This window comes from Pelodiscus sinensis, chromosome 5, assembly GCF_049634645.1.
Source record: "Pelodiscus sinensis isolate JC-2024 chromosome 5, ASM4963464v1, whole genome shotgun sequence".
Taxonomy (NCBI): Eukaryota; Metazoa; Chordata; order Testudines; family Trionychidae; genus Pelodiscus; species Pelodiscus sinensis.
In genome coordinates, this window is record NC_134715.1 from 5,509,624 (window position 1) to 5,534,887 (window position 25,264).

General features: G+C 46.2%; 2 protein-coding genes across 6 annotated transcripts; one reads left to right on the forward strand and one right to left on the reverse strand.

Annotated features, from left to right (window-relative positions):
- Positions 1–131: 131 nt before the first annotated feature.
- THAP6 (THAP domain containing 6) lies at positions 132–11,418 on the reverse strand. 2 transcript variants are annotated; one of them, XM_075929369.1, is made up of 5 exons: positions 11,305–11,418; positions 10,678–10,780; positions 9,196–9,403; positions 8,349–8,474; positions 132–7,651 (listed from the first exon to the last, which is right to left on the reverse strand). In XM_075929369.1, the coding sequence occupies exons 2-5, from the start codon at positions 10,755–10,757 to the stop codon at positions 7,397–7,399; spliced, it is 669 nt and encodes a 222-aa protein (XP_075785484.1). In that variant the 5' UTR covers positions 10,758–10,780; positions 11,305–11,418; the 3' UTR covers positions 132–7,396. The 2 variants fall into 2 exon arrangements, with proteins under 2 accessions (XP_075785484.1, XP_075785485.1); XM_075929370.1 differs by lacking the exon at positions 11,305–11,418 and adding an exon at positions 11,137–11,258.
- Positions 11,242–23,343, forward strand: RCHY1 (ring finger and CHY zinc finger domain containing 1). 4 transcript variants are annotated; one of them, XM_075929362.1, is made up of 9 exons: positions 11,242–11,265; positions 12,246–12,365; positions 13,545–13,660; positions 14,303–14,381; positions 14,964–15,008; positions 15,194–15,252; positions 17,979–18,005; positions 18,783–18,903; positions 21,635–23,343. In XM_075929362.1, the coding sequence occupies exons 2-9, from the start codon at positions 12,309–12,311 to the stop codon at positions 21,761–21,763; spliced, it is 633 nt and encodes a 210-aa protein (XP_075785477.1). In that variant the 5' UTR covers positions 11,242–11,265; positions 12,246–12,308; the 3' UTR covers positions 21,764–23,343. The 4 variants fall into 4 exon arrangements, with proteins under 4 accessions (XP_075785477.1, XP_075785476.1, XP_075785478.1 ...); XM_075929361.1 differs by lacking the exon at positions 11,242–11,265 and adding an exon at positions 11,326–11,460; XM_075929363.1 differs by lacking the exon at positions 11,242–11,265 and adding an exon at positions 11,573–11,720.
- Positions 23,344–25,264: the final 1,921 nt, after the last annotated feature.

The window sequence follows — 25,264 nt, forward strand, 5'->3', positions numbered from 1 at the left end:
ATCTCTTGTGTAGTTCTCTCTTTCAGCCTCACCGAAGGTGGAGAATTGTGCGTGTAGTGTTTTGTTTTGGTAGGGTATTTTCCTCATGTGTGCACTTCTGTGTCAGAGAGGGCAGGTCTCTCTGAAGCTGGAGCAGCAGCTGGTGAGGTTTGGAATGTCCGTTAGTTCCTGAGGGAGTTTGTTTCTCAGTCTCAGACCAGTTCCAAGCAAAACTGTCTCCTGTGCAAACAAGCTTTACTCGCATGGTAAACAGTTTGTGTGCCTGGAGGATGGCGTTATCAGCCACAGTCTCCATCCCAAGGGTCTTTCGAAGGGGCCAGACCATGGAGTGCCTTGAAGAGAAGGACAGAGACCTAGCATTTGATTTGATATGCTCTGGGAGGCCTGTGTAGGGAGTGAAGGCCAGTCCGATGTATTCCTGGTAGTTTGTATTGCTGAGGAGGTGCGCTGCAGCATTCTGTGCTAGTTGGAGGTAACTAAATGCTGAAAGCTTCATGCCCAGGTCTTCTGGCACTGCTGTAGTCCAGATGGGAGGTGAGTAACCCTGGGACTTTTGATAGCAGGAATAACTGAAGCCCCGAGATGGGATGTAAACTTGTAGCCAATCCAAGGTGATGGTAAGTGTTGTAGGTCTTGCTATATGGGAACTTTGCAGCAGCAAGGAATCCAGGACCCTCTGAATTGTATTGGCCAGTTATGGTGCACACCCTCAACCAAAGGCAGACTTGCACCATGGCTGCAGACTTTTCAGAGTCCTTCCTTCTGCCAACCAGCATCCCCCTCTGTCTTGCTAGAGTTCAGCGTCAACTCGCTGTTCCTCATCCAGGAGCTGAACTTCTCCAGGCACTGGGCCACTATAGAGGCAGTGGGAAGGTCATATCTGGTGCAAGTTGGGTAGAGCGTGGGTCAGTATTAGTGCTTTCAATGTAATGTGTGTTTTCAGCCCAGAGCGGATGGGGTTAACTCATACTTGGAGGATGGCATTTGGCCTTGGCACAACAGCGAGAAGATTTAGTATACAACCGAGATTAGCAGTTCTCTCGTGGGATGTGGATGGCCTGTATGGTAAAGGAAGCAGGTGTTATGACTGACCTTTTGGTCAACCATTGGCTTTTCCAGCATCCACTCCTGCCCTGGACAGAGGTCCCTTCATTAGTGGACGGTGCTGAAGGCTTCACACCCAGGTATATGGCAGTGCAGACCTGGAGACTGCATTAGTAAATGTATCCGGACCCCCTCCTTAAGAGGTGGGGCTCATTTTCTAGGCCAGCCTTAGAGATCTTTCTGTTGTTCCTTTATCGTTGGAATATGGAGGCTGTGGTGCAGGTGATCGTGGAACTGATGAGTCTTGCTGCTGCTCTTAAAAATAGCCCCGGGACTTTTGATAGCAGCTTTTTGGAACTGGAAATCTTCAGGTGGACATGCAGAGTGCGGGTACTAGTGCACGCTGAGTGTTACAATGAGACCAGTAAGCCCTTTCCAGCTGTACGTCTCAAAACACTTTCCAAAGGTGGCTGTGTATTGGTTAAGTGATACTGACCTAGCCAGTTCAGTGGCCAAGCTGGGAACAACCCAGGTTCTCTGCCCCTACTCCCATGCCCCAGTGATCGGTGCTGCTTCCCTTGCTGCTACATCACATACATCAGGTCGGTTTGTCTTTCACTTTTTGCGTTTGTTCATTCTTCCCATACCTGAGAATGAGATCTTGGGGCCAAGAGCCTGTGAGTGAAGCGATGGAAAGTAGCACCCCTTGTGGATATATTCATGCAGTTTCATTGTCAGTATTTTAATGCAGCTATTATCAGTATGTTTTAGTGATTCTTTTGGTGGAATGCATTGTTCAGTTTTGTACTGTACACCTATTTCACGTCCTTTGGTTTTTGTCATAATTCTTGGACTCTGACCTCGCATTTCCTTTTTGAGGAGCTGGAGTGGTCATTGTCTTTATGCTGCACTCTTCGCCTTGTGCCATGGTGCTGCAAACCCCCGACTGTGTGCCTCTGTGCGGACTTGAACAACTCCTTGCTGAAGAGTCTCTTGATCTTAAAATCACAGATGGTTTGTTTAAACCGTATTCCCAAAGTACATCTGCAGTGAATGCATCATGCAAAAGTATCTACCGGCACATTGGAAAAGAGAGAAATAAAATGATAGGATGTGAAAGAACAAAAATAGGGGAACATTATTGTGTATTAGCGTATCTAGGGAATGGTTAGTTTTCATGTGCATCACTTTGTATTGGTAAGTAAAAACAAGAAAGCACATAGGGTGAGGCCACTGTCTTGATGTATTTTGTCTGTCCATAAGAGGGTTCTTTCTTCTATTCCTTCACAGGGAGAGAACTTACATATGTTAGTGAATTGGGGGGGAATTACCCATGTGCATCTCAGACTATTTATGACATGAAGACCCTTTCCAGAAGTGAGGTTTTGAAGAAAGGTGGCTAGACTTCCTAATTATGACAGGGCAAGGTCTTGATTCACTCTGTTTAAAAGCCTCTTCGGCAACACAGCCCTCCGGCTGACTCTCACCATCTGTGAAATACACAAACAACCCCTTCTGGGGTATGCCTTCAACAGGCCCATCTCAGTGCCCTCTGTGGTGTCCTGAGTCTATTCCCCACTCTGAACGAGAGTAGTGCCCCCATGGCTTCCCTTCCTGGTGATGTCTTCCTCCTCACTTCAGGGTTTTATCTGCAGGTCCCAGAATAGTCAGCTGGTCTGCCATAAGCTCTCCAAGGGAGCTGTCCATGGTGCTGCTGCTCTCAGCCAGCTCCTCATCCAGTTTGCATCCCTTGAGCTCTGCACTGCAACTGGCTGCCAGCCCCAGGGACTATCAAATAATTGTGTAACTGCTAAGATTTGGTACAATTACATGATTATTAAACGACATCTAACATTCCCCCATCTGGACCTCAGATACTATGCCTATAGGGAATATCTAAGCATCAGGGGTGGCCTGTTTGAAATTGGCAGAGCCTGGGAGAACGTTGCTGAGATGTCATGATCTCAGGACTTTAACAGCTGCTCTGATTAGTGTCAATGTGGCGAGGCACTGAAAGCCACCCTTAGCACTGCTCCTAGCCCTGGCTTATGCCTTGGTGGTGGCCAGGAAGGCTCACCGGCAGTGCTAGTGTGCAGGGAACTCATTGAGCTGGGAGTGGGGCCAGCAGGCAGCCCACAACTATAGGGCAGGAGTTGAACCAGAACAGAAATAGAGACGCTAAAGTGTATTGGGTAACCATTCGAATGGTTAAACTCTTACATCCCTATTTTCATAGCGCCTATTCCTCCCTGGAATAGTGTTCCTTGAACTGCCAGCAGATGGAAATCCTGGCATGGAGAGACACCGTTTAAGGCCAGTAGGTCCCACCACATCATCTACTTTGACCTCCTCTATCTTACAGGTCACCAGTAACTGTGATGATATGGCTCATTTCTGTGCTCTGAGGGCTGGAGAATGCAGTGGCTAAATGATGCCTGCATGCTGCCTATGTTTCAGCTTTCCCTGTTGCTGGTTCTGGTAGAGCCGAGTGCAGAAAAAAAGCATCATTTTCTGAATGTAGACAAGGGTTAAGATTGTTCTTTTTAATAGCTGGATTACTAGTTTGGGCTGTGCCACAGCCTTCCTGTACGGGAAGGACAAGGGCTTTGTGCATGCTTGGAAATTGGGTGACCCCCCCCCCCCAGTCAGAGGTACAGGGCTTGTCTACATACTTTGCTCTAGGAAAGCTGGGCTGTCAATCAACCCTGCCCTAACTTGCCACACACTACAACCTTGCTGGTACGTGGATGCATCCTGCTCTAAAATGTGACTCAATGAGAGCGCACCAAAAAATGTTGAAAGTGCAGTAGCAGGGACCAGTCCAACAGCTAGTTCACAGCAGACTGATGGAGGGGGGGGTAGACACACTCCATCTTACAGTAAGGTAAGTATCTGTGTCGGCAAACCCGGAGTGCTCTGTGAGCCCATGAGTGCTTATGCTTGCTCACCACCACCATCTACTTTTCCAATGCCAGGATTGGATAAGGCTGAGGTTACAAGCAAATTCATTTTGCTGGTTTATTACGTACCTTATCTGGCAGTCACTTTAAGTCTCTGAAATAGGACTATAAATATTCCCTCTGCCACTCTCACTCTCTCAGACAAGTTAATATCACACAAATGCAAGTGTCATGAAGGACCTCTTATACTTTCTCTGGAGGGGGCTTTTCATTTCCCCAATGCTCTGCAAACAATCAGTGGGAAGAAATAGCTGTGTTTCCCTCTCTGTCATCAGGTAATAAGGCCCTGGCACTTACTGGATGCAGATTATGGAGGATGAGAGGGACCAACCCATGTCATCTACCAAATGATATGGCTGTAGGGCAGTCCTTATAGTGTAAGCGTCCCCTCTCCCAGGCAGATTTATTTCAGCCTCAGCACTTCAGCTGCTATTTCAAGCTCCCTAGCAATGGACCTCATCCTTGTTGCTGATGCCTCACTCACCAAGGCATTCTGCCTGAATAAGAACAGGCATACTGGGTCAGACCAAAAGTTCGCCTAGCCCAGTGTCCTGTCTGCCGACAGTGGCCAATACAAGATGCCCCAGAGGGAGGGATCACAACAGGTAATAACCCACCTCTAGAGAAACAGAGGCTACGGATACTGTTTCTGCCCAGCCTGGCTAATAGCCATTGATGCAACCAACCTCCATGAATCTATTGAGCTCTTTTTTTGAACTCTGTTAAAGTTGTAGTGTTCACTGCAACCACTGGCAAGGAGTTCCACAGGTTGGCTATGCGCTGCATGAAGAAAAACTTCCTTTTATTTTAAACCTGCTGCCTATTAATTTCATCTGGTGACCTCTAATTCTTTTATTGTGGGAATAAGTAAATAATTTTCCTTAATCACTATTTCCACACCACTCATGATTTTATAGACCTCTATCATATTCCCTCCCCCAACTCCTTAGTCTCCTCTTTTCTAAGATGTAAAGTCCAAGTCTTTTTAATCTCTCTTCATATGGGACCTGTTCCAAACCCCTCATCATTTTTTTTGCCCTTTTCTGAACCTTTTCTAATGCCAGTATATCTGTTTTGAGAAGAGGCAACCACATCTGCACACAGTCCTCAACATGTGTGCGTACCATGGTTTTATATAGAGGCAATAAGATATTTTCACTCTTCTTCGCTATCCCTTTTTAAATGATTCCTAACATTCTATTTGCTTTTTTGACTAACACCTGCACACTGAGTCAATGCTTTTAGAGAACTATCCACAATGACTCCAGATCTCTCTCTCTCTCTCGAGTAGTTATAGCCAAAGTAGTCCCCATCATATTGTGTATATACTTGGGATTATTTTTTCCAATATGCATTTACATTTATCAAGATTAAATTTCATTTGCCATTTTGTTGCCCAATCACTGTTTGGTGAGATCTTTTTGAAGCTCTTCACAGTCTGCTTTGGTCTTAACTATCTCGAGCAGTTTGGTATCATCAGCAAATTTTGCCACCTCACTGTTTACCCCTTTCTCTAGCTCATTTATAAATAAATTGAATAGGACGGGTCCCAGGACAGACCCTTGGGAAACCCCACTAGTTACCTCTCTCCACTCAGAAAACTTACCATTTATTCCTACCCTTTGTTTCCTGTCTTTTAACCAGTTATCAGACCATGAAAGGACCTTTCCTCTTATCCCATGACAGCTTACTTTACTTAAGAGCCTTTGGTGAGGGACCTTGTCAAAGGCTCTCTGTAAATCTAAGTATACTGTGTCCACTGAATCCCCCTCGTCCACGTTTGTTGACCCCCCTCAAGAACTGTAGTAGATTAGTATGAATGGTCTGACAGCCATATCTGGGGTAGAAGCTTTGATCCCAGCCTAATGCAGCTTTTTAGCTGTATGAAGGATCTTTGTCAACTGTCAATGCTTAGACAGGGATGGTTAGAACACTCTAGGGCACATTATGGAGGCAATAAGAAAAAAGTCCGAATTGGCCCCATATAAAATCTTTCCATTTTTTACTGCTGCTGATTATCATTAATAGATCGTATTAAAAACATGTTTGAAAATATTTACGAAACACCACAGTGCATTTGCTTCCTTGTGCCTACCATGAGCATAAGGGTGCTTTTTGTCTCTTCCTGAAAGAGCAAAAGATTTTTAACAGCCTAGATCCTGATTCTGTGTATCTGAATTATCACCGCAGGAGACAACAATAAAAGTTGCCCTAAGTGCATTTTACTCTACAGGACACTGTGCCTGCTGTAAATACATTTACACTGATTTTGTAAGCACTGTGGATATGTGACTAAGCAAATGTTATTAGCAGCTTTCCCTATTAAGTATGCTACACCCTGCCCTTGAGAACTGAGTTCATCTGTTGTTTAGCAAATGCTGTAATTTTCTCCCACTCTGAGCAAACAGTGCCCAGAATAGCTACCTCCTTCCCACCTACGTCCTTGGCAAAGGGCTTCCATTTCCTGTTTATAATGCTCTGAACTCATTCCAAATTGATGCAAATCCTAGACCAAGAAAACCCTTCTGGAACATGCTCTGTGCTGATTGCACAATTAGTGAAGGTGCATTGCATCTAATACACTCATGATACTGAGACGAACAAATGATCAGTCCACAATCTTAAAACATTGGGGGATGAACTTTACCTCGACCCTTAAAAGAACAGCTGAATATGAAATAGGAACAGAGAAATGGAATGGATTTCAAGAGTCAAAGTCCTGTCCCCTGCTTATTGCAGTTATCCACCTCATATAATCCCATTCAGATAAATGTTATCAAGTGCCATCTCAAGAGCTTTGCACATGGACTCAAGGGTAGCAATTGTCCAGCTATTAGAAAATGTCATTTAAGTCCAGTCCAAAATGGTCATGATTCTGTAGAAACTCCTTGTTTTTAACCTGGTAAATTCCCAGCTCAACTCAGAGCTAACACCAAGATCACTTGTCATCTTATAGCACTTTCTTCTACCCATGGCAAATAGGGGAAGTTCATGCAAAAGTTAAATTATCTCCACATCCTGCTCAAAAGACCCTCTCCGACTCAAAATCCAAGTCCCCTACTGCAGTGTTAGTCCTGAATTGTACTCTTAGGGCTTCACTAAGATTCTTAAGTTTGAGGTGCCTCACTCTGCAAATGCAATAATTGTTTAAATGTATATTTTGTCTTTGGGCATGGTCAGGAGTGCGAGCTACAAAGTCCACAGAGACCAAGACACTTTGTTACAGATGAGAGTGGAGGCCCAGGAGTGTGGATCTTGCCCAGTTGTAGAGAACTTGCTACTCCAGAGATCTGTTCGGTCCTGTTCATGGAGTGCTGATGTCCAGCCCAAAACATCCCACTTCTGAGTGTTGAGCCTGAGGAGACTTTGTAGCTATTCTGGCTGCAATTACTTCAGACGACAGGCTGCTCCTGGGTGCGTGCCTCACACCACTCCCAGCAATAAACCTCCAGCTTACAGGCTGTTTCAGGGCTAATTAGACATTTGTTCTTCAGCTCCTGGATAACAGATCTCAGTGCCTCTCTGCGTTGTCGCTCCCTGTCTAAAGTGTTCTTCAGCCGTTCTTTGGCATCTTCGAGCTCACTGATTACCTGGTCTAATTTACACTTCAGTTTCTTTGGGCTGTCCATTACACTGTAACTGTGCTCCTGGAAACAAAGTTCAGTACATTAGATGTTCTCACCTTTCCCAAAGATCTCACGCTTCCATCTGTTCTCCCCATTCAGCCAGACGGGGGCTAAGACTGTTTAAAAATCTGAACCTACTGGCCATCACCCTTTGCAAAACTGTGTGTAGGGCGTGTGCTGTTTGCCTTCGAGCTAGTTCACTATTAGAAGTGGAGCTGCTCCTACCGCTCTCAGGTGCACAATAGGTGTGAGGCAGGTCCTTGAACTGAGGCCCTAGCCAGGCCCCCTGAGGGGAGGGAGCAAGAGGTTCAGTTGCCCCAGGGCCCGGTGATTCAAAAGGGCTGGAGGCTCTTGACTGCTGTTACCGCAGCAGTGAGGGGTGGGAGGATGAAGCCCCAGACCCTTTAACTTGCTGTTCCCAGCAGCTCTGAGGAATGGTACCATGTGCTCTGGGCAACACCGAGGGCTGGCTGCCTCAGCCACACCCCTTCTGTCTGAGGTCCCCCCTTTCAGGAGCATGGAGCCGCACCCCCTTATCCAGGGGCTCAACAACTCTGTCAGCCCTTCTGGCCCTAACACAAGTAAATACAGGGACACTGAGCCAGTTGCCCTGCTGACCTAAGATGATGTCATTTCCTGCAGTTACACTGGCAGAGTGTGCGCTCCCCTGTGCTGAAAGTCTTCTATTTAGGTGGTTCAAATAAGTTGGTTTACTTACCAAGATAAACTGGGAATGTAATTCTCCGGTACTGGAAGCCAAATCCGCCAGCTGGTGGTTATGAACAGTTACCGGCAGTGTCTTCAGCGGGGAGTTTCGTCTGCCATGAACTCTCCCTCGTCTCAGCTGTTACAAATATATATTCATTTCACACTTCAGTTACTGAGAGAGACACATCAGGGAGAGCTGGGATCGTGCAGGCTAATGTGCTGTTGCAGTGCTTGGAGGCAGGAGAAAGATGATGTGAGGAACAAGCCCCACTCCACCATCTGTGAATTGGGATGCTAAAAGTTTTTTTTTAATCAGTTTGTGCAATGACAGCCAGGTCTCAGAGTATGAGCTCTCCTGGGTCCCATCTAATACAAGCTTCACAGCCCAGTCTTTTTTTTTCTTTGTTGGGAGTTTATTTATTTAAATAAATAGATTTGTATTACAATGCCCAGTAAAGGATCAGGAACTCGTTATATCAGGTATAAAGTAAATGCCTGCTCTGAAGAGCTCCCAGAATAAGCATTTGGCTAGACTTGAAGCGATCAATTTCATTTTTCATTTTTTATGTACCGATTTCTTGTTCTGATTCAGCGATTATTAATATAAAAGCCTTAGTTTAAGGACATAATCCTGTAGTTTCCTCTGGCAGTGCTGCCTGAATAATGAGAGAAGGAGCAGATCCAGAAAGATGCTAATCTTTGGGCACAAAATTTTTCCACCTCTTCTCCTGCCACCTAGTGATAATCTGAAAAAAGAAACATCATCTGAGTGCTGTGTAAAATGCAGGGAAAGCCTGCCAGTGTCTGCCGATACAGTTAAATAGGAGAACAATCACCTGCAGACTGTAAAGACCAACCTGGAAGTGAGAAGGAAATTCAAAAATGGAAGGGATGACTCCAGGTTTGAGCCTGATGTTGGGACCTCTTGTGTCAAAGTCTGACTTCTTAAAATGGCGTGAACATAACACATCTGCTTTCTTAGGCTCCCACATAGCTGCAGAGTTCACATCAAGCCTTTTCATGGCCAACACCCACCTTCTTTTGGCCTCCTCATTGGTGGGGAATCTAGGACAAATGTGCAGACAGGAAAGCAAGTTGACTACAAGGCTCTAGCCTTGTAAAAGTATTTGTAACTTGTGATTGTAAAAGGGCAGTCACATGTAAATTATGTTCATTACTTTAAACAGCGTGTAGCCTATTTATGATTGTATGCAAGTTGACACCCATCCTACCAGCAATGCCCCACTCAGATGCTGGCAACACCTAGCAGACTCCTCCCTGTGCTCTGGCTACAGAGCCAATCATGTTCTTTCCCTATAACCTTTTGAGTCAAATTAATACCTTTGAAACCTGTTTACAGTCATGATTCATACATCCTCAAGGAACTGACTTGGTAAATGTAAAAAAGATGGCGTAGTTCTGCAGCTACTGTAGTGACTGTTTCTACTCCTTATGCCTGGTTTCATTTCAGAGATACCCCATGCTTCCTATTTCATAATTAAGACTAGGGATGTTAAATATCAGTTAATTGAATTGTTGATTCACCACATGAATTCTTATCAGTTAGTCGACTATTCTGTAATGCCTGAGCATGGAGCTGGCAGCCAGTGTGCTCTGGTCCCACCCATGAGGAATCCCCTACCACTCTGCGCAGCAGAGCTGCAGTGGGGGTAGGTCCCAGACCCCGTGCAAGCAGGCCGGAGTTGGGCTGCTGACCAGCCTGCTAAAAAATGTACTGGTGGTGGGGAGGAGAAATGTGTGTAGTCTATTGCATTTAATGATAAGCTTTAGCTTATTGGTTAATTGACTACACTATTACATTCCTAATTAAGACTATGAACTGCTTTCCCCACATTAATTTTGGACAAGTGAGAAGTGATTAATTTAGATCTAAATATTCCTCACTTGGATGACACGAAAATGACTATTTAATTTTAAAGGTTGGCTTACAGGTAATCAATCCTTTGTGGTATCTAGTTTTGTGAATGAAGATTTAATGTTTTCACAGCTGCTGACCCACAGTTGGGTCTGGATTATTTTGACTGTTATTACCAGAATCGTGTTACTTAGTGGCTACAGTGTTTGAGTCTGGGATGAGACAGAGGCCAGCTTCAAAACATTTATCCTTGCAATGGATCTGTGGGGTCCTACCCCAAGGGGGACTTTCCATCAGCAGGGACCAAATCAGCACCGGGCTTAGAACCTGGATTTCTGAACTCGAGTTGCCGGAGCCCGGGCCTGGCTCTCATAAACGTACACAGGAATGCTACTTTTTAAAACGTGTGGCAAGGCGGCGTGGTGCCTCCCCCGCCCCGGCCGCACACCAGCCTGAGCCTTACACGTGGAAGGTCAGTCCTCGCAGCTTGGAGTTGGGCAGACAGCGAGAGGCGCAGCCGACAGCGGAGCAGCACTTCACCATGGTGCTGGGGGCTCATGCCAGACCTGTGGGGCGAGGAGACAGTGTGAGGCTGGGCTAGGAACCGTGTCTCATACGGGGCTGACCCTACGCCACCCAGGGAGGCTACTTCAGCCAGGCCCCCCCATCCCATCCCCGTTTTCTCCAGCCCTCGCGCTGCTCCTTGTGCGCAAGGCCCCAGGCGCGGCGGGGCCCGTGATTCGCGCGGCCAGGGCAAAGCGCGCGCTCCTCGCGCCCGGCAGCGGCTGAGAGAACCGCGCGCTCCCCGCGGCCGCCAATCAGAAGCGCGGCTGGCAGACCGGCCTGTGCCCAGGCTCGCTGCCCCGCCCCGCCCCCGCCACGTGACAGGCACAGGGCCGTGGCTACGTCACTGGCGGCCCACCGGCCTGCAACGAACCCGCCGCGCGGGTCACGTGCTAAGGAGCGGGCGGCGCCGCGGGGACTTGACGCGGGGGGGAGGGGCTGAGCGAACGGAGCTGCCCCCCCCCCATGCGGGGGAAGCGGCAGCGTTGTGAGGCCCGGGCGGGGGGGGGGGCGGAAGTTGAGGTACCTGGGGGCAGCGGCGCTTCCTCCTCCCGGCTCTTCGCTTCCGCCCCGCTTCTCCCCACCGGAAGTTCCGGGGCGCCGGGAAGCGCTTCCGGCGGTGATGGCGGCGGCGGGCGGCGGGGCGGGCTGCGAGCACTATCGCCGCGGCTGCCTGCTCCAGGTGGGGGCGGGGCCCGGTCGCGCCTGCCGCTCCCGCCCCGCGGGAAGGCTGAGCCGGGGGGGGGGGTGTCGCTCTGACTCGGCCCGCGGTTGCCGGGGAGACCCAGGCGGGCGCGCGCCACCGCCCCTCCCCCTCCGTCCGCGCGCCACCGACTCCACCCCCCTCCCCGTCCGCGCGCCACCGCGCGCATCGCTCAACGGCGGGACGGGGGGGGGGGCAGCGCGAGCCCGTCAGCGAGCGGGCGGTGACACGATTAACCAGTGAGCCGAGCGAATGGGTTACCCCTAGCACCTACCGCACTCCCCCCCCCGCAAGGCAGCAGTATGGGGGGGGCAGGCTGCTGCTGGGGGTGCCTTCCAAAACTGGCCACCCACCAGCATTGGCAACTGCGAAGCTGCCCCCGCACGCGCTGCTGAAAGTCCCAGCTGTTGCATGTTCACACACACAGCTAGAGTTGCAAAAGTTAACATCCCTCGTTCACATAGTTAACATCCCTCGTTCCTGTAGTTAACATCCCTCGTTCACGTAGTTAACATCCCTCGTTCCAGTAGTTAACATCCCTCGTTCCCGGTCACAGCAAGCCTTTGCTCTTCTAGGGTAAGCTGATCGCTCCCAGCTTCTGGTACTTTATAAAGAAGAGATTAGGCCTGTGGGGTCACTAGCTGCACCAAGCTGACCTTGCATAGTGCTCTGCAACACTAAAAGGGTAAATGAAATCTAGGTGTCTCTTAGCTGTCACTTAACTTTTGGTTTCCTCATAGTTTTTCCCCCGTTTGTTTTTTCAGGCTCCTTGCTGTGGTAAGTTTTACGTTTGCCGTCTGTGTCATGACAGCAAAGAAGATCATCAGATGGATCGTTTTAAAGTAAAACAAGTGCAGTGTGCAAAGTGCAAAAGCATCCAGCAGGTACTTTGTATACTTTAACATTTTCCGTGTCCTGTGAGTGTAACTGTTGTCTTTTGAAATGGGATTATAAAATGCAAATGCTTAATGGAGGTTCTTAATTTTACTGTGCGTGTGTGTTGCAGGGGAGAGGTGTTAGTTTTGTCCATTCCTTCAAATGGTAAGATAACAGTAGAGGGAATTCCTACATTTTTGGGGGAAGCTTTATTTATCCTCTCTCCTCTACTTAGTCAGTTGCAGGAGAAAGGTTGTTTCGTTCCTAGCAAAGCTAAGATAAACACTCTAGTCTGTGTACCAAACATGGGTAAGGTCCAGAGGAGAGCAACAGTTATTAAAGATCTAGAAAACATGAGCTGTGAGGCAAGGCTGAAAGAATTGGGCTTGTTTAGTTTGGAAAAGAGAAGACTGAGAGGGGACATGATAACATTTTTGAGGTGTCTGAAAGGGTGTCAGAAGGAAAGGGGAAGGGGGAATTGTTCTCCTTGGTCTCTGAGGGTAGGACAAGAAACAATGGGCTTAAACTGAGGTTTAGTTGGACATTAAGAAAAGCTTTCTAATTGTCAGAGTGGTTAAATACAGGAATAAATTGTCTAGGGAGGTTGTGGAATCTTCATCACTGGAGATATTTAAGAGAAGGTTAGACAGACATCTGTCAGGGATGGTTTAGATGGTGCTTGGTCCTGCTGTGAGGGCAGGGGACTGGACTTGATGATCTCTTGAGGTCCCTTCCAGTTCTAGTATTCTATGATTTTAACTGATAAGCAAAAATGTGCAGGTTAATGCTATAGACTATATGCATTCTTCTCTCCCCCCCCCCCCCCCTCCTCCGGCCACCAGTAAATTTTTTTAGCAGCTTGGCTCAGTCCTGGCTTGTGCCAGGTCCGGGAACTACACCCACTGTGGCTCTGCATTTAAAGTGTATTTGGAGCCCAAGTGGGCAGGCAGCCCAGCTCAGGAAGCTCAGGATTTGGGAGCTCAGCCCCCCGACCCCTTCGGGACAGGGACTGCTGCCATGCCGCAGCCTCTGTATCAGAAGTTGGTCCACGAAGGGAGCCTGTTCTGCAGGGGGCTACTTGGGAGTGGGGCCGGAACAATAAGAATTCATGAGATTAATCAACTATTCAATTAACCAACATTTAACATCCCTAATGTAATGTGCATCATGTGATATGTAACTTGTAGGCTCAACAGAGTTGTGAGGATTGTAGCAATATATTTGGAGAATATTACTGCAATACATGCCACCTGTTTGATAAAGACAAGAAGCAGTACCACTGTGAGAAGTGTGGAATTTGTAGGTACTGTATTTAAAATTAATACTTTGTTCTTTAATGTTCTTTATTTGTGTTTTGACATTTTTAACACAATTCTTCTTAGGTTAGCTTAAATATTGGTAATTTTAAGATATTGTAATTGAAATTATGCATCTGAGACTAGTAGCGGATTTTTTGAGATGCAGGGAAGCATGCTGTATATTGATGATAAGCTTTTACTTCTGATGTAGCTCAAATAATGAATATGTGATGGTTAACAAGGTCATTGCATACATAGTGTTGGGGAATGTATTTAGTACTGGCTTCTGTTGAAGTCATTTCCTTGCCCGGCAGCTATTGTATGCTATTGTGAAAATTAATAAGAGCTAAAGCGGAGGGCAAGTTGGTGGCCACCATAAGACACAGGATATCCTCTTAAAAATATATTTCATCATAAAGGTTGCACTGGTTAAGTGTCACTTAAGAAGGGTTAGAAGGAAACATGGTTAAAAATCTTGTGCGTTTGACAGCTCTTTGTGTAATCACTATGACAGTTCTCTAAAATAAGACTTGCTTGTTGTTGGAGAGACATAATCTTGTCTAAGTGTGAGACTTTTTTGCAGATACTAAAATGTAAATTGTACAGAAATTGGCAAACTGTTCCTAACTGAATATCTGTCTCTTCAGGATTGGTCCAAAAGAAGACTTTTTCCATTGTTCAAAATGTAACTTATGTCTTGCTTTGAGTCTTCAAGGAAATCATAAGGTATGAATGTAATATTTTATAGTTTCATTTAAAAAAACCACAGCCTTCTCTCCCCCCTCCCCCAAAAAAACCCCACTGTGCTTATGAAAATAAGAGCTGATAGGTCCTAGCTAGAGCAATGTATAATATGGACTAGGGATGTTAAAATACCTGTATTCAGGTTAACGTGTAGCTGCTGAAAATTTCAGTGACTACGTGTTTATACCAGTTTGGTGGGGAGGAGAGTAAATAAAGGCTTCTCTGTTGCTTCCTTTGCAATGCTAATCCCTGGAATATTTGAAATTTGGACTCTGAAATGTCACTGTACTTGAGTGTCTCATAGCTACAAACAACTCTTCTTGAAATGTTTTAAGATTGTCAGTTTGATGTACTACTTTTTCTTCTCTGGTCTAGTACAATAAATGTTAGTATTTGTAGATTTTACTGGAAACCCTTATGATGGAATTTGAACTCTAATTTGGGGTAGTAAAAGATTTCATGCAACATTTATGTATTCTAAAGAATTGTAGATCAAGGTACTTGTTATGCAAGACTCTACATTTGCTTTTCTTTCTTGTTAAGCTGTCTTTTTTCTTTACATAGTGTATTGAAAATGTCTCCAGGCAGAATTGTCCAATATGTTTGGAGGTAAGGGTCTTTTTTTAAATGTTTCATCTATTAAAAGTTTACTTGAAAATAAATAAATTCTGTAGTTTAATAGTTTCCCTGTTGAAATATCCTTTTTTCCTTTTTCTCTTTTGGCTTTGACTTTAGCTTTCCGGTATGTTTGGTAGTTGGGGAAAATACATGCTAATTATTATGTCTTGAAACAGGACATTCACACCTCACGTGTCGGAGCCCATGTTCTGCCATGTGGACACCTTCTTCACAGGTAAGCCACATAAGAACATAAGAACGGCCGTACTGGGTCAGACCAAAGGTCCATCTAGCCCAGTATCCTGTCTACCGACAGTGGCCAGCACCAGGTACCCCAGAGAGGGTTGACCGAAGACAATGATCAAGCAATTTGTCTCTGCCATCCCACTCCAGCCTCTGACAAACAGAGGCCAAGGACACCATTTTATCCCCTGGCTAATAGCCTTTTATGGACCTAACTTCCATGAATTTATCCAGCTTCTCTTTAAACTCAATTTATCCAGCTTCACCGCCTCCTCTGGCAAGGAGTTCCACAGGTTGACAACATGCTGTGTGAAGAAGAACTTCCTTTTATTAGTTTTAAACCTGCTACCCATTAATTTCATTTGGTGTCCTCTAGTTCTTCTATTATGGGAACTAATAAATAACTTTTCTTTATCAGCCCTCTCCACACCACTCATGATTTTATAGACCTCTATCATATCCCCCCTCAGTCTCCTCTTTTCTAAACTGAAAAGTCCCAGTCTCTTTAGCCTCTCCTCATATGGGACCTGTTCCAAACCCCTAATCATTTTAGTTGTCCTTTTCTGAACCCTTTCCAAGGCCAAAATATCTTTTTTGAGGTGAGGAGACCACATCTGTACACAGTATTCAAGATGTGGGCGTACCATAGTTTTATACAGGGGAAGTAAGATGTTCTGGGTCTTATTTTCTATCCCTTTCCTAATAATTCCTAGCATCCTATTTGCCTTTTAGACCGCCGCTGCACACTGTGTGGAAGTTTTCAGAGAACTGTCCACGATAACTCCAAGATCTCTTTCCTGATTTGTCGTAGCCAAATTAGCCCCCATCATACTGCACGTATAGTTGGGGTTATTTTTCCCGATGTGCATTACTTTACACTTATCCACATTAAATTTCATTTGCCATTTTGTTGCCCAATCACTCAGTTTGGTGAGATCTTCTTGGAGTCCCTCACAGTCTGCTTCTGTCTTGACTATCCTAAACAGTTTTGTATCATCTGCAAACTTTACTACGTCACTGCTTACCCCTTTCTCCAGATCATTTATGAATAAGTTGAAAAGGATTGGTCCCAGGACTGACCCTTGGGGTACACCACTAGTTACCCCTCTCCAATCTGAAAATTTACCATTTATTCCTACCCTTTGTTTCCTGTCTTTTAGCCAGTTCTCAATCCAAGAAGGGACCTTCTTGGTCACTTCTGTAGAATCTCTGTTGGAAATCTCTGTTGTCGTCCCAGTTCATCTCCCCACTTACATAAGCCTGTTTGTACACTCCTGCCTTTGGGATGTTCAGAAGGTCCCAAGCAATGGGGCTTCTGTTCTTTCCCCTGGAGACTGCTCCACAACTAGGGGTGTAAAATCACATTAACTGGTTAAATGTGATATTTAACCAGTTAACTGATTAAAGGAGAGGGGAAGGCTGGAACCCTCTTCCCCCAGTCACCACTGCTATAGGCAGGGGCTTTTCCAGCCCTCACTGGTTAACTTTTCACATTCCTATCCACAACCCAGTAAAGCTTTACAGAAAAAATTCCTTGATGTTCATCTTACATTTTCCCTTGCTTAATTTCTCCTTGTTGCCACCTGCACTCCAGCGTATCACCCTAAATAATGTTATCCTTGGTGTAGCCTGTTGTGCCTTCCCCTCTCTGGCCTTTTAATGAGCAGTGTGTGACCAAAGCCCCATAAGGAGCCCCAGTTGGCTGTACAAAGGCACAGGGATCTGACTTTGTGGTGCTTCTTGAGAAGTCCAGGGGCTCAAGTAGTCTCTTAACCAATCTGTATAACTCTTAGTTTTCATCCTGCATTGTCCTTGCGTCCACTGAACATTTCTATTGCTCTAGGAAATCTTTCCCGTTTGTCAGTCCATTTTTGTGCTGACGTGGTATCCAGAACTGACTACAGCACTCCCCTCCCGGAGCGTAATTACAAAAGTCGTGTATTTCCTCCTCCTCCTGTGCATGGATGCCTCTGTACCTGCAGCCCCAGTGGCTCTTGTCCCTCTTTTGTTTCTGTTTGCTGTGATGCCTTTTTGGAAATCACTTTGAATGTCTTGTCTTCCTTGGTCTCCTTCGGTGTGGCTGTTTGCCAGGTGCACTCTCCCACTGTATGTGATAGATTAATGTTCCCCAGATGTAGTGGCATGTCTTTCCCAATTGAATCTCACTTTGTGTTCTGTCCATCTCCGAAGCTTCTGTAGTAGCTGTTTCCGTTGTTTGGAGTGATCTTAAACCATCTGCAAGTTTCACTCTGGTGTTGTTGACTCCTTCCTTCACCTCACTACTGAAGATGCCAGAATAGGCCCTCACGTGCTCTGGTCTCCTTGGATCCCTTTAAACATTGGTGCTAGGATGCCTCCCTCTTCCCATTTCCATACAAGTTATTTTTGACCACAGCTCTTTGGGTAGCTTGCTCTTCCTTCAGTCGAAGCTCAGGATTCAAATCCCATTTAAAATGTTAACCTGTTAAGCTGTGTGTTTAATCCGCCTGCTGCGCCACACTGCAGATTGGGGTCCGCTGGAATAGCTCCCCGTTTGTGTCCTGGCGTGGCCACAGGCTGGAGCAACCACGCTGTGGGTGGGAGGGGCCTGCTCCTGCTTGGCTGGACTGGAGTGCCCCCCACCCATGATGCACTGCTCCAGCTAGGCCAGGCACCAGTTCGCTGGTTACTTCACCTTCCTTGTGTAGCTACTAATGTGGTCTTGTGTTTTTCTTTTAGAAATTGTTATGAAGACATGTTAAAAGAGTGAGTATTCTTACCCCCCTGCATTCTAAGTATCCTTGCAGTGCAGACTCCTAATTTGGAGAAGCAAAGATTGCTGTGACAGTCCAGGGCTGAGAGATTTAAAGGCAACAGTTAACCAAATAGTCTCCTCAGATATTGCACATTGCATTTCTCCTTGACTGCTGTGTTGGGAATTGGCTCATAAAATTGGAAGGGACCTCCTAGGTAACTGAGGCAGTCCCCTGCTCTCACAGGGAGCACTGTCCTGTCCTTTTCATTAACCGGTGGACTACATCTTAAAGCTAAAGCGATGAGGAGTCCTGTGGCACCTTATAGACTAACTGAAGTGTAGGAGCATAAGCTTTCGTGGGCAAAGACCCACTTCGTCAGATGCATGTAGTCTACATGCATCTGACGAAGTGGGTCTTTGCCCACGAAAGCTTATGCTCCTACACTTCAGTTAGTCTATAAGGTGCCACAGGACTCCTCATCGCTTTTGCAGATTCAGACTAACACGGCTACCCCTCTGATCTTAAAGCTAGTGAAGTTGTTTGCCCCACTGCTTTTGTGGGAAGGCTGTTCCCTTACTTTTCTGGTTAGCAACCTTGTGTCCATGGCCAGCCTAAATTTATTCATGGCCAGTTTATCCTCGTTTGACTTGTGACAGTGTTGTTCTTTGCATTCAGAAGCTCTTCTCCCTCCCTGGGGTTTTCCTCTGTGTCCTGGTGTAATTAAACTGATTCTAGTAATGGCTGTGTCACTCCAGTATCTTCCTGACTTGTACTTTGTCTCTGCCAGAGGTTACCGGTGCCCCTTGTGCATGCACTCTGCTTTAGATATGAGCAGGTACTGGCGACAATTGGATGATGAAGTGGCACAAACACCGATGCCCACAGAATATCAGAACATGATGGTGGAGGTAAGTAGCAAGTCCTTTCTCACTGTGCCCCCTTCCTATCTCTCTCCAATATTGGCCACCGCCTACCATCCTGTTAGCAGGAGTGGAACACGAGCGGAGCTCTCTGAAACAAAGCTAATATTACCCTTTGGCACGCTGCAGAACAATTGTTTTTCACGTTCAGGGGATAAGGTGACCAGGCAGGTGAAGAATTAGGTTGTTTCCTACCCACCAGCTCTTGCTATAGCATTGCACTAGGCAGTAGGATGCAGGCAGAGTTACCCTTCTGAAACATCTTGGATTATCAGACAACTCCAGATCAGGGGGCTGCTGTCCTCTGCAGGAGCAGGAAGTTAGGTTCGCTTTCCATTTCAGAATGAACATGCTCCTTGTGCAAAGCACTCCGATGTTTGCCACTGTGCTGCTATTCTGTCTGAGAGTAACTCTGCCTTCGAGGTCTGCATTGGGCTTGGTTTCTGCTTGCTACGGAGACTTAAATTAGAATAAGAGCTACGTAATTTATTCTAGCAGAATCCACAAACTTAGCCTGGATGTCCCACTTCCCTAGTGTGTGTTGGATAGAAGATGGTTCTGCTTTTTTAACTGATTTACAAAAGATTGTATTTCCTAGAAGCAGAGCTTTGTCTTTTCTCTACTCTTCATCTGCTCCAACAGACTTAGGCTGCTTCTCTAGGGGAGGCTGAGAGAAAGCAGGGGTCAAAGAACCTTTGTCTTACTCATATAAATTCCATTAACTTTCTATAAATAAATTCAGTAGAACCTCGGTATTATGACCTGACTACTGAACCACACACCTCATTTGGAACTGGAAGTACACAATCCGGCAGCAGGAGAGACTACATGCACCCACACACAAACAAATACAGTACAAGACTGTAAACTACTAAAAAAGGGGGGGGGGCAGCATTTTTCCTCTGCATTGTTAAGTTTAAAGCTGTAGTGAGTCAGCGTTGTAAGCTTCTGAAAAAACTGTTTTGTTCAGAGTTACAAACCGTTTCCAAGTTAGGAATAGCCTCTGTTCCTACAGTACCAAAAGGAAATACATTTAAAAACAGTCTACAAACCATGATCTGGAACTAAGCAAAACCAGTCTACCTTTCTGAAAAATGTGTCTTGCTTAACACAGGGTAGGTACAGGCAGCCCCTGACTTGCAACACGATCGGTTCCTGGGGAAGTGTCGCAAATTGGGGGTGTCATAACTTGAACTCTCATTTACGATAGGTGTCGTGGCGCTGTTGTAAAGGCGGGCCGAGGATGTAAGTCGGGGGGTTTTGGCCCCTTTTGCACTTACAACCATTTTTGTAAGTTCAGGGGGTCGCAACTCAGGCGGTCACATCTCGGGGGTTTCCTGTATCTGCAACAGTTGGATAGCCATAAGGGGTGCATTCAAATAGCATCCATGGGCCCAAATGGACAACTGGTGAAGGAGCTGTCTGGTTTTAAAGTTTGAGACTGGGGCTTCTACACAAAATTCTAAATGTTATGATAAGTAAAGAAGTGCAGGAGTTTTCTAAGGCAAAACAATTGTACTTTAGTAGGTCCAGAATGATTGGTGGACAGAGAGGACGCTGTAACAACCATACTGGATGTCTCAGAATTTGGGATCTTCCAGTGAAGTTCAGCAGATGTTAAACTGAACCTTACAAAGAATTTGCTAATATATTTATAAATACCGTCATTCATTAAATAATGTTCCCCAAGCAATTCCATGCAGCACACATGGTGCAAAATTTGTGCTGTATCTAATGCAAAAAAGTAATCAAAGTAGTTAAACAGCAAACTTCTGTAAACCACACTAGTAAAAAAAACAAAACATTCATAATACTGAAACAACAGAAGGCTAGAAGGTCCTAGACTTTGTGCATCACGTAGTTGAAATTAATAATTCAGCTATGCCAATTATAATGACTATTCCTAAATGAACAGGGAATTCTAAAAAATGTGTTAACAATAGAAGTGTAATAGAAAATGAAACCTATAAGCAGTGTTATCCCAGTGTAAAATGGCAACACAAAGCAAAAACAAAGCAAATGTAGCCTGCTGTAAACAAACCAACCCCAGCTAGTTCTGTAAGTGCTCAGCCCAAATAAACATTACTACACGTGAGGGAGGCTGGGCCCAACTAATCATTAGAAAGTGAAGGAGGTGGTATGACTCAAAGACAAAGTGTGTGCTTTGAAATACGCAACTTCTTGGTAGAGACTACACCGTGCCAGAGAAACCTGACTGGGTGGTGTCTGAATGTCATCTTTGTGTGGGACTGGGGTCCATTGCCAAGTGTAAACAGCTAACAGAAACTGTGCTGGACAACCCAAAGTGAGCATCACTGGTGACCAGTCTTCTGTGCCTGCATCTCCCTGATCTGCTGACTTCACACACAAGGAAATAGAGCAGTTGGTGCCCATTGTCCTCTTAATAGCCAAGCAACAAACCACCAAAAACAATTCTGTACCAGCGGAGGTCAGTTTGTCCTCCCTAGTTCATACTTTAAGCCTAATATTAATATAAATGTAAATGTAGTCTTAAAAATGTGCTGCTAAATAATAAACTGAAACCCACAACCCACCAACAATTCAATCAAACGATTAAAATAAAATAAAAAGCAAAGTCTTTCCTATAAAACAAAACAGCCCTATAAAATCAAGACTTTGGTAGTAATCAAGTCTTGTTGCAGCCACAATGTTTTATGCAGCCTGCTGTTTGTCTGACGACAATTCTCTTTTACTACAGATCCTTTGCAATGACTGCAGCACCCGGTCCACAGTCCAGTTCCATATCTTAGGCATGAAGTGTACAAGCTGTGAGTCCTACAACACCGCTCAGGATGGAGGATGCAGGGTGCCTCTGGAGCAGCAGTGACTGACACACACATCATGTGCTACTGGACAAAAAAAAACCCACCCTTGTTTGATACGGCTGCTAACAAAGCCAGGCTCACCACAGTGTCTCTTAGTACCAATGGGTTCTCCATTAATGTATCACAAAATCCTAATTCCTGGTGCTGTATTCATGCACCCCAGGGGATTGTCGCTCTGCTGTTAGCATGTCCTACAATTCCCTCTCTGCAGTGGTTGTGAAGTGCAGAGCTGTGTCCGAGTGCCTGTGACGTCTCACTCCTGCTTTCCACAGTGATGCTCCCTAGAGAGCATTCTTGTTGGGTGATCTTCCCCTTCGGGGGTGCTGTGCATCACACACAAGATTTGTCCTTGAGAACTGCAAGGCTTCGAGGACAGCTCAGCTGTCTCTTCTACTGGGCTGTATATAGACATATTTCTAATAAGCCGATTTATAAGCAGTAGCTGTCAGAACTGAACTGATTCTACGACAGCTGAAGGCTTTGGCCAGATTCCTTGGAGGCTGCACCTTTCAGGAAGAGAGGGTAGCAAGGCTAGGCAGATACCTATTCTGCACAGAAATCCGTGGGGACAGTCAGTAGCTTGCTGTGCTGTTTTAGGGAAAGCTGAAGTCTTCAGTCTTTTTGGTGAATAGATTCTGTGTTAAAGTGACACACGTTTGTAGGTGGATGAAGTCTGGGAAAGGGAGGTGGTGATATATGGAAGAGGTGGATAAGTCATTTATCTTCATCTACAACTCTGGCACACAAACTGCACAAAGCAAAAAAGTGCAGGGTTATTAATTTAAAGGCTACCGTGTGTCAAATCAGTGGTATATATTCATGTGAATATAGAACACTTTTTCTCCACCTCCTCATTCCTTTCACCTGTTACAACTGGCCGCTGATTTCTCTTCCAATCTGAAGGCCCGGATGCTGTGAAATTGTACCAGCCTGCTTCCTAGTTCAGATATGCCAGTGTTTATCAACTTCAGTGAGTCAATTCAGGCGTATGAAGCTAGGCACGTGCATTTGTTTTTTCAGGAGTGAGGCCGCAAAAGCTAATGCTATTGTTGGCGGCTGTGCAAAAAAATCTCTCCTTTTTGGGACACTCGGGTGGTTTAGTCCAGTCTTTACTTTGGTGGTATGTTTTGTAAATTCTAGTTTCCTGAAAACATATTGTTAAAGCATACTGAAAATATTTCTTCCCAGAATGTTGGCTGTTTGAACAGTGTAGAATGGCCCTCTTTCTGAGAACCAGGGTGTGAAAAGAATGGGGAGTATGTGAAAGAATCTTGTCCCTTTGTCCGTGCTCAATGAAATGCAGAAAATAACAAACCTCGCTTCTCACTACAAAGCAGATTTTTTTCAAACTTGTTCAGATCATCTAACATGCCACTAAAAATGTATTGTTCATCTGACAATATCCCTTCATGCTCAAAAATACTTCAAATCTAAGTGCTGTATGGTAGTAGTAGTTACTGCTATTGAAATCTAATTGCATATTCGTAGGTATCTTTTTCTAAAGCACTTTTCTCAATGCCATAAATTAATGTATTTTGTTGTACAGTAATACCTTTATTAAAGTAGATTATAGTAAATTCTTCATGAGTCTGGTAGTAGATACTCCTGGGAGGTGTCAGGTGAGTTTGAGCTAAAACATGGTGGTGTATAAATATGGCTTGACTGCTAATTTCAGTGGTTGCACTGAATTTTTTCACTTCTAGATACTGGCCCTATTGGCTTGTGAGTAAAGGAGGGAGAATGGAATTACAGGTGGAATACTATTTGATTCAGATTGTTTGTAGTAGCGTTGTGCTGTGCCTTGGGACCTGCACAGTTCTTTACACTGGGAATAGTTTTTCAGCAGCTCATGTTCTTCTTCAATCTCCTCATGGCCTTTGCCACAGTTATGCTGATCCCTGCATGCTTCCCCCGCAAGGTAATGTGACATGATTTCCTCTGTCCTTATGACAGTGTGCAGGAAATGTGACTAACTCCTTCTATAGAACGTTGCAACATCTGTAGATAGTAAGTTGCCAATAAACTCAGAAAGTTACATTGACTTCTGGGTGTACATCTGCCCTGCACACTCCTTTTGGCAGCATTAGAGCACAAGAACTATACACACCCTGAGCGTGGGCACAAATGGACAGGTAGGCTGTGAGGTGCTGCTTAGGGGAGTAGAAACAAGACAGGCCTGAAGGCTGTGGGATACGTACGCTGCACAGCTCTGCTTGCCCACAGAGTGCAGCCCCATCGACATTGCTGGTTTTAGCCTCTCACCTGCTGAGGTCTTTCCTCTGGGCTGGAAAGGCTCTGGTACCTAGGCTGGGGATGTAGTGGAAAACCCTGTCAGCTCCCCTGCTAAGTCGTCTCCAGCTTGCCCCACCAGAGCCTTTCTCTGCCTTATGCGCTGCTCCCTGTGGTGTGGCTGCAGCATGCTTTCTCTGGGGCATGGGGTTACGAGCACCCCACGTGCCAGATGTAGCCCTCGGGTTCACTGTTTAACTTCAGTGCTGACCTATGGCTCCCTGACGCCACTCACTGCTGGATACTCCGCGTAGTCACAGGCCCTTCTCTCTAGCTCCCCAGAATATGCTTTGCAGTGCAGGTGAGGAGCCCAGCTGTGGTGGGTGTGGGGCAGTAGTCAAGTGGACTGAGGGCTGCATTCTTCCTAATTTTGTTTGGTAAATAAAATTCTTCAGACATCTGCCCCAGTGGTCACCAGTCAGTTGATCGTGATCGATTGGCTGACCCCGGGGACCCCCCTAGTTGATGGTGATCTCTGGCAGTGCAGTGGGGATGCTGCTAAGGCAGGTTCCCTGCCTGCCCCAGCATCACAGGGCTCCCTGAAAGGGCCAGCGCAGCTCAGGACATGCAGGCAGGAGGAGGTCTCTGCATGCTGCTGCTTCCAAGCACCGCCCCTACAATTCCCATTAGCTGAGAAGGGGAAACTGGCCAATAGGAACTGGGGGGGGGCAGTGCTGTCAGAGGAGCGGCATGTGGAGACATGTGCCCCCATCCTCCACCCCAGGGGCCAGAGGGGTGCGTTGGCCCCTTCCAGGAGCAGCAAGTGGGGGCTGCCTGCAGTAAGTGCTGCCTGGCAGAAATCAGCATCCCTGTCCCCTCCTGAACCCCAACCCCCTGCCCCAGTCCTGAGCTGCCTTTCAGAGCCAGCACCCCAAACTCTCGTCTGCACTTCAGCCCAGAGCCCCCTCACCCAAACACCCTCCCAGTGCTTCTACCCATTGCCCCCTCCTGCACCCCAAGTCCCCAGCCCAGAGCCCTCACCGCCTCCTGACTCCCTACCCCAGCCAGATGAGGGAGGGAGAGAGGGTGGGTGGTGGGGTGGGGTCTGGGGGAAGGGACAGGGTAGATCCTGGATTGCCCTTAAAGTCAAAGTGATCTTGGGTGTAAAAAGTTGGGAGGTCCCTGATCTAGCAGTGGGGAGGTGTAATTCCTGCTGCGCTGCAGAAAGTAGCATGGCCGGGCTAGCTGCCTTTGCGCTCTGACAGGGCGGTGCT